Raw genomic sequence first — 7,188 nt, 5'->3', positions numbered from 1 at the left:
AGGAAGGATGCTGTCTGTCTATTATTCCTGGAGCACATTGGGAAGATCACCCTGGATACCACTCTGGTGTGTCTTACAACCAGGAGGCAGAGGGGAAGTACCTACCTCCTTCTCCAGATCGTGAGGATAAGCCATCTCGTCAGGTCAAGGTTGTGCCGGGCCAGGGGCAGTCAGCTGGGCAAAAAGATTCGTGCGAGGTACTGCCAAGGTAATAATCGTTGCGAGACTTGAAGAGGGAGCAAAACGTGTGCATGCATCTGCTTTGACAGAACTTTTCTTACTCCCTTGGCCCCCTCAAGTCTGGGTGAGGTCGATGGCGGGGCTCCGGCAGCAGCCCTCTGGGGTTGTGAGGTCCAGCTCGCCGCCCTCGCACGCAGTTGCACCCAGGCGCCCTGGGCTGCCCTGCTCCACGTACCGCCGGATGTCGGCAGACTTGGCGGGGGAGCGCTGGGTCCCTGCACCCTGCAGGAGGGCAGCGCCTGCAGGCGATGCCGGGCCGCCACCGCCGCCGGCCTCCCGCAGCCCTCGCTTCCTCGGCGAGGCTGTTCCGACAGCAGCACGCGGGTGGGGAGAAAGCTGTGCCTCCCCCCCGCCCCCCTCGGGCCTGGCCCCGGCCCAGCCCTCCGCCAGGCCGCGCCCACGCCGCGCCGGAGCCCGCGCGGTGGCCGCCCCGCCTCGTGCGTCGCCCACCACCGATGACCCCCGCGCCGCCGCCAGGACGGCCGAGTCCGGGCCCCTGGCCACAGCGGGCCCGGCGGAGGGCTTGGGCCCCAGCAGGGCTCGGGCGCGCTGCTGCACCAGCAGCCGCGCCAGCAGGCCCTGCGTCTCCGGTGAGGCCGGCGCCGGCCTGGCGCCTCCCCGCCCCCCCGATCTGGAACTGACGGCAGTGTGTGGGGGGGGAAGTCGCGGTGCGAGGGACACCTTCGGTAACCATGGCTGCGCGCCAGCAGGGCGGCGCCGATGCCGCACCCCCACTCGGCCTCTCCTGGTCGAGCATCGCGAGGGCAGGAGCGCCGAGCCTGGTGCCCGGCCAAGCCACTGGCGCAGCGTCCACGGCTGGCAAAGGAAAGGGGGGCAACATTCCCACCCCAACCACCCCCACCCCTACCGCCTCTCGCCACACGCTCTTCAAACATCAGCACGCCCCACATACCCGGACAGGTGGCGCTGCTCCAGCTGCGCTGCATGTTGCCGGACGGCGCTGATCCTGACCGACCTCGCCTCGGCGGTGCTGCCGTCCAGCCAGTGCCGGTCGAACGCCTCCAGCTGCGAGGATGTGTGTGTGAGTGTGTGTGTGAGTGTGTGTGTGAGTGCTTGTGAGTATGTGTGTGTGTGTGAGTGTGTGTCGGGAGCGCGCATGCGTCCGTGCACAATCCTGGCGCTGCATGCATTGCGCGCAGCCATGCAGCGGGCGTTGAGACGCCCACTCGCTGCCCCGCGCCACCGCGCACCGTCATGGGGATGGAGGCAGCGTCGGCGCCCTCCGCCTGGCTCGGCGCCTCCTGGCTCCCCCGGCTCTGGCTGGCCGGCCCAGGCCCCTCCTCGCCGCCGGCGCCCCGGCCCCTCCGCTCCCGGGGCCGCACGGCCAGGAGCGGCGGGTAGGCCTCCGCCGCGACGCTGGGCACGCGCTCCCAGCGCACGACATAGCGCCAGCCGCGCGGCGGCGCCGGCGCGGCGCCGGCCGCCGCGCCGGCCGCCTTCCTGGGCCCCGCCGCCGCGCCGCCCTGGACCTTCTGCACCTCGCGCGCCCAGAACTCGGGCCGCGTTTCGCCCGCCCCCCCTCCCCGGCCCCGTTTTCCTCGCCGCTATGCGCCAGGTCCCAGTCCAGCAGCAGGGGCAGCAGCTTGCCGCGCAGCATGGGCAGGTCCCAGGTCAGCTTCACGCGGCGCCGCTCCAGCTCGGCCCACACCGCCAGCGTCCGTGGCCGGTGCAGCCTGTTGATGTTTGAGTTTTTGGGGCGGGGAAGGTGACTGAGCGGAGGGGTCAGGGACGTGCGACGACGCCAGTTCAGAGGCGCGGCTGGGGGGGGCAGCACCCCTGGGTGCTGCTGGGACTCGAGGGAGGGGATCAGCTCGGCCCCTCACAGGCCACATTCCACACCCTGCCGGCTCCCGCGCGCCCTGCGCGCACACCACAAATCCTCGGAGCCTCCCACCCCACCCTCCTCCATGCTATCCCCACCATCCCGACGCACCAGTGCAGCCTCGCGCCGGGAGCGCCGCCCAGCTCCGCTGCGCGAGCGGCCACGTAGGCGTCGGCGGCGCCCGCCTCGCGCTGGAACACCGCGGCGGCCGCGCGCGCGGCGGCCAGCGGCGCGGCGTCGGCCCGGATGCGACGCGCGATGGCCTCCACGCCGCGCTCGGCCTCGCGGCGGTGGAAGGCGCAGTCGCACCGCGCAAAGGCGCGCGCCCGGCACCCCTGGCGCACAGGTGCAGGTGGGAGGGGGTTGAGGATGGTGGTGGTGGTGGTGGGGGTTGACGGTGAGGGGAGGGAGCTGGTCTGAGGGCCCTCCGCCACCCAACATGCAGATCTGGCGCACGCTGCCTCAGCATCACAGTACACACAGGGTGGGGAAGACACACGGCCACTGCATGGGAGTGGGCACACCTGGACCCCTCCAACAGCACCACCTCCACAGCCCCGCACTCCACCCCGGCCTCGGCCCTCCATCGGCGACCACGCCCCAGTACCTCGGCGCGGGCCGCCCCAGCCCCGTCCCCCTCTTCGCCCGCCGGCCCCCGCCCTGCCCCCGCCGCGTCCAGCTCGGCGCAGCAGGGACAGGGGTTCTTGGGCGTGTGCCGCGCGACGGCGCCCTTGCGCCCACCCTCGTGCCCACATCGCTTGCAGCCCGTGCACTTGGTCAGCGCCGCCAGCTCCGCGTCCGGCGGCCGGGCTACCAGGGCCTCCAGCGCCTCCAGCACGCCGCTGTCATCCTGGTGGGGTGGGGAGAAGGGCAAGGGGTTGTGGGGATGCAAGGCTTCACCGCGGCATGCTTGTTCGACGGGTGCCCAGGCGGCAGCAGAGTGCACGCCGTGACCCTCGACACCGCTGCTCGACGCAACAGGCTGACGCAGGGGAGGGTCGGAGGGGCAAGCAATGCCAGCCGCTCAGTCCCCCTGGCTGTCCAGAGAGCATGGGGGCCGCGCCAGGCCCCTTGCATCCTCACACTCCCCCCTAACCCCCAAATGGGCCTGCCTGGGCGCCGGGCCCCAGGAGGTGCCGCAGCAGTTTCAGGCTCCCCACGGATCCCACGCCGCTGGTGCCGACCAGGTCGTAGTCTGCGGGATGTGGGGGGAAGTGGGGCGCCTGGGCTGCTCAAGGGTCTGCATGTCTGTGCTCCCAGGTGGGCTGTGCAACCCTGGCTGTGAGCTATGCAGGGCAGCAGCGAGGATGCCACCCCCGCTCTAGAGGAGCTCACGACGCCTGTCCATGGACGGGCACTCCCACAAGAGTCAGCACTCATGGGCCGCGCCTCCAACAGGCAGGCAGCGCACCCGAGCCGGCGAGCATGGCGATGACAGACAGGGCGACCTGGCCTCCGCGCTGAATGCCCAGGGCCTTCCGGATGTCGCCCAGGTCGCAGGACACCAGCTCGCACTCGCCCGGCTTCAGGGTCTGTGAGGGTGCGGGGGGCAGCGGGTGGGGTTTCACTCACGCCCAGGCCACCTTCCTGGGAGGCATGGGGTCCGGCAGCAGGGACGCCTTGCTGCCTTCACACCGCAAGCTTAGCAGCAGAGTGAACACTGCAGGTGGCCAACCTCAAGCCCCTCACCGACAGCTTCAGCGTGTGGTACACCCGCTCGGCTCCGTGCACCATGGTGTCTGAGTCGAAGCTGGCGGCCGCGTCCACCCGCCCTGCCCGCACCAGCGCGGCGCAGGTCGCCTCGGCCTCGCCGGGGGAGTAGAACACCGGCAGTCCCTGCAGCGGGGTGCAGGAGTGTTGGCTGGAAGGCAGGGGAGGCGGGCAGAAGCATTGTGGGCCCATCAGCCCTCCGGGCCCCCCTCACAATGCAGTGGACGTCTCAACGGGACTGCAGTGTCACTCTCACCCCCTTCGGCCTCAGGTCCTGCCCTCCGTACCACCCAGCTCACGCCATGCAGCTCCACTGCTCTCCAGTTCAGCACCCACCAGCTGCTGAAGCATGACGCCCACCGACTTGCCCAGTGCTATGAAGGAGGAAGAGCCGCGGCCGCCGCCGTCGACGCCGTTGCGGGCGGCATACCGGGCCTGCACCGCCGCCAATTTCTCTGCAGGCGCACGGCCCTCCACCACAATCACCGGAAGGCAGCCATGCCGCAGCCACTGGATGCTCTGCGATGGGCAAGGATGCCAGAAGACAGAGTTTATCGCCTTCACCCAGTTCTGCACCGCAAGTAGCGCTCCAGTAACCCCATGATGCGTGCAGGGTTGCGCCCTGCATGCTCACCACCACGCACCCTCTCGAGGGCAACCTTCATGCATCGCTCCGTCCTGCCAAAGTGTGGGAGCAGGGCCAGCTGTTGATCGGCCTGCATGATCCATGCCGATAGATCCACGGCGATGGCGGTACCATCCAGTTCGGAAAGCAAGGTGTGGTGCTGCGACGGGTCGGAGCCACTGAGCTTGCGGACAACACCTTCCTCCGTGAGCAGCTTCCAGAGGCTCGCGATTCCCATGCTGATTCAGTGAAATATGAAGATGAGGTTAGTTCATACAATTGGGTGCATGCCACCGCAGTTGCTGGCTGTGATGGGGCCGGATGCTCAAGACATTGTTATGCGGTGGCCACGGGTGTGGTTGTGAGAGGGCACCATGCATCCGATCTCCACTGCGTGTCGCAAAGCCCTGGAGATACTTCAATTTCGGCATGCCTTGATGTTCAACAACATTACAGTCGGCCACTGGCTGATCAAACTCGGCGTTCCAGCCACAGCTGGCCTTACGGTACTCGCAACATGCGTCGTGCTTTCCACTAAAATGACACCTACACAAGGGCCATCCATAGGGCCACCAAGCACTCATCACCCTGGCGATGTCCCATCGCCCCGCGACCAGGGAGTGCGTCCTTCCTCCATACATAGCCAGCAGACCGGCTGAAAGCGGGAGCAGCCTGCCATCTGGGCCCGCAGGCACGCCCTCTGGTCACCCCCACCTCGAACCCCGACACCCCTTGGGCCCCATCGGCGCGAGCCGTGCGGCTTGATCCTTGCCGCTGCGCGGCCACAGGGCGGACCTTGACATGCAAGCAGCTGTGGGTGTGGATACAGACACCAGATTGCCACACCCGGCACCTCACCTTGAGCAGGCGCCGGCCGCGATGGCCGAGAAACCCGAGAAGCAAAACCTTACATGGGCGCAGCTCACAAAGTCCCTATGTGCTGGAGGAATCGCTGGGGCTGTGTGAGTTGGGGATTCGGACCCTTGTAGGCGAAGGGGCACCCGTCGAGCACTGTAGGCGCCCCCATGTGCTGCAGCCCTGCCGACCTGGTCCCCAACCCACGCCCGGCCCGACCTGCAGGAGCCGGACCTCGGTGGCCCCCCTAGAGCGGCTGAAGATTCTCATGCAGGTCCAAGGCACTGAGAAGGTGTACACCGGCATCTTCCAGGTGGGCAGGGACTCTGTGTGTGTATGCCTGTGGTGGGATGTGGGTTATCGATGTCTTGTGCTGTCTGTGCTCATATGCCAGAATTGGGCTCTTGTTGCTTCCTGGGCCCCACGAAGAGGCTACAAAATCACTGCTTGTGCATTGCAGGGCCTGCCTGCATGCGCGGCTTGTATTGTAATGCCTCGCACTGGGGCCCTGGCTTGGTCTGGGAGTGGGGTTTGGATGCTGGACGCGCCGCACGTCTGGCAACCCCCGCCCCCTCTCGCGTCTCATCTGGGGTGATCCACACCAAGTCATTCCCACCCTACTCCCCCTCTCCCCCCGATCCCCTCCTCCCCGCCAGGGCGTGCGCCATATGTGGGTCAGCGACGGCATCCGCGGCCTGTTTAAGGGCAACGGGCTGAACTGCATTCGCATCATCCCCAACCAGGCCATCAAGTTCATGACCTACGAGCAGCTGTCGCGCAAGATCAGCCACGCCCTGATCGACCGCGGCGGCGACGGGCAGCTGACGCCGGGCCTGCGCCTCGCGGCGGGCGCCGGCGCGGGCATTGTGGGCATGTCGGCCACCTACCCGCTGGACATGATCCGGGGGCGCATCACGGTGCAGCACTCCTCCCACGCGCAGTACCGTGGCATGTGGCACGCCGCCAGCAGCATCGTGGCGCAGGAGGGGCTGGTGGCGCTGTGGCGCGGTTGGCTGCCCTCCGTCATCGGCGTCGTGCCCTATGTCGGCCTCAACTTTGCGGTGTACGAGACGCTAAAGGACCTGATCGTGAAGGCCTACGGCTGCCGCGATGAGCGGGACCTGGCCATCGCCACGCGCCTCGCCTGCGGCGCCACGGCGGGCACGCTGGGCCAGACTGTGGCCTACCCCTTTGACGTCGTGCGCCGGCGGCTGCAGATGTCGGGCTGGGCGGGGGCGCAGAGCCTGCACGCCGCCGAGGGCGCGGCGGTGCGCTACAGTGGCATGACCGACTGCTTCGTGCGCACCATCCGTGAGGAGGGCGTCACGGTGAGGCCTGGGATCGTGCGTGGGGGGTGGGGGGGAGGAGGGGAGGGTGGTCGTGGGAGGGGCGAGAGCCATAGCCGTGCTGTGGGACTGCCATGTGTGGGATGAGGAAGACGAGGCCCTGCCTGAACCTCTGATTCCATGGCCTGCCCCCCGCTGCGCCACTGAACCGCTGCATGCCAGGCCTGGGGAGGCCAGCTCATATTGGCTGCCCTCCTTTTGAACCCCCGCTCCCCACACTCATTCCAACGCAGGCGCTGTTCAAGGGGCTGGGCCCCAACTACCTCAAGGTTGTCCCCTCCATTGCCATCGCCTTCGTGACGTACGAGCAGGTCAAGGAGGTCCTGGGCGCAGAGATCCGGCTGTCGGACTGAGGGGCAGCGCGGTGGGGAAGGACCTCTGCACTGCGCTTGCCCCCCCCCCCCCCCCCCCCACCCCCCCCCCCCCCCCCCCGGCACCCCCCCCCCACCCCCCCCTCCCCATGCCCGCCCCCGCCACTCCCCTCCTTCTCCGAAACAGGCTGCTGGCCGACGCCTACGAGGTCAACGGCGTGGAGAATGGGCGCTACCACCACGCAGTGCGAGACATCC

General features: G+C 68.4%; 3 protein-coding genes across 3 annotated transcripts; 2 read left to right on the top strand and 1 right to left on the bottom strand.

Annotated features, from left to right (window-relative positions):
- Positions 1–294: 294 nt before the first annotated feature.
- Positions 295–4,656, bottom strand: F751_4724 (Flap endonuclease GEN-like protein 1; the record flags this gene model as incomplete). The annotated part of the gene is made up of 11 exons (XM_011400825.1): positions 295–462; positions 694–819; positions 1,150–1,231; positions 1,740–1,934; positions 2,195–2,418; positions 2,808–2,933; positions 3,244–3,278; positions 3,495–3,615; positions 3,773–3,919; positions 4,130–4,312; positions 4,438–4,656. The coding sequence occupies 11 exons, from the start codon at positions 4,654–4,656 to the stop codon at positions 295–297; spliced, it is 1,626 nt and encodes a 541-aa protein (XP_011399127.1).
- Positions 4,514–4,669, top strand: F751_4723 (hypothetical protein; the record flags this gene model as incomplete). The annotated part of the gene is made up of 1 exon (XM_011400824.1): positions 4,514–4,669. The coding sequence occupies one exon, from the start codon at positions 4,514–4,516 to the stop codon at positions 4,667–4,669; it is 156 nt and encodes a 51-aa protein (XP_011399126.1).
- A 628-nt stretch (positions 4,670–5,297) lies between these two features.
- F751_4722 (Calcium-binding mitochondrial carrier protein SCaMC-2-A) lies at positions 5,298–6,972 on the top strand (the record flags this gene model as incomplete). Its single annotated transcript, XM_011400823.1, has 4 exons — positions 5,298–5,380; positions 5,499–5,586; positions 5,930–6,601; positions 6,853–6,972. 4 exons carry the CDS (start codon positions 5,298–5,300, stop codon positions 6,970–6,972), a joined length of 963 nt encoding a protein of 320 aa, XP_011399125.1.
- Between the last annotated feature and the right edge of the window lie 216 nt (positions 6,973–7,188).

The sequence above is a fragment of the Auxenochlorella protothecoides genome, assembly GCF_000733215.1.
Source record: "Auxenochlorella protothecoides strain 0710 unplaced genomic scaffold scaffold54, whole genome shotgun sequence".
NCBI lineage: Eukaryota > Viridiplantae > Chlorophyta > Trebouxiophyceae > Chlorellales > Chlorellaceae > Auxenochlorella > Auxenochlorella protothecoides.
The sequence above is the reverse complement of the archived record's forward strand: the minus strand, read 5'-3'. Positions and strand labels throughout refer to the sequence as shown.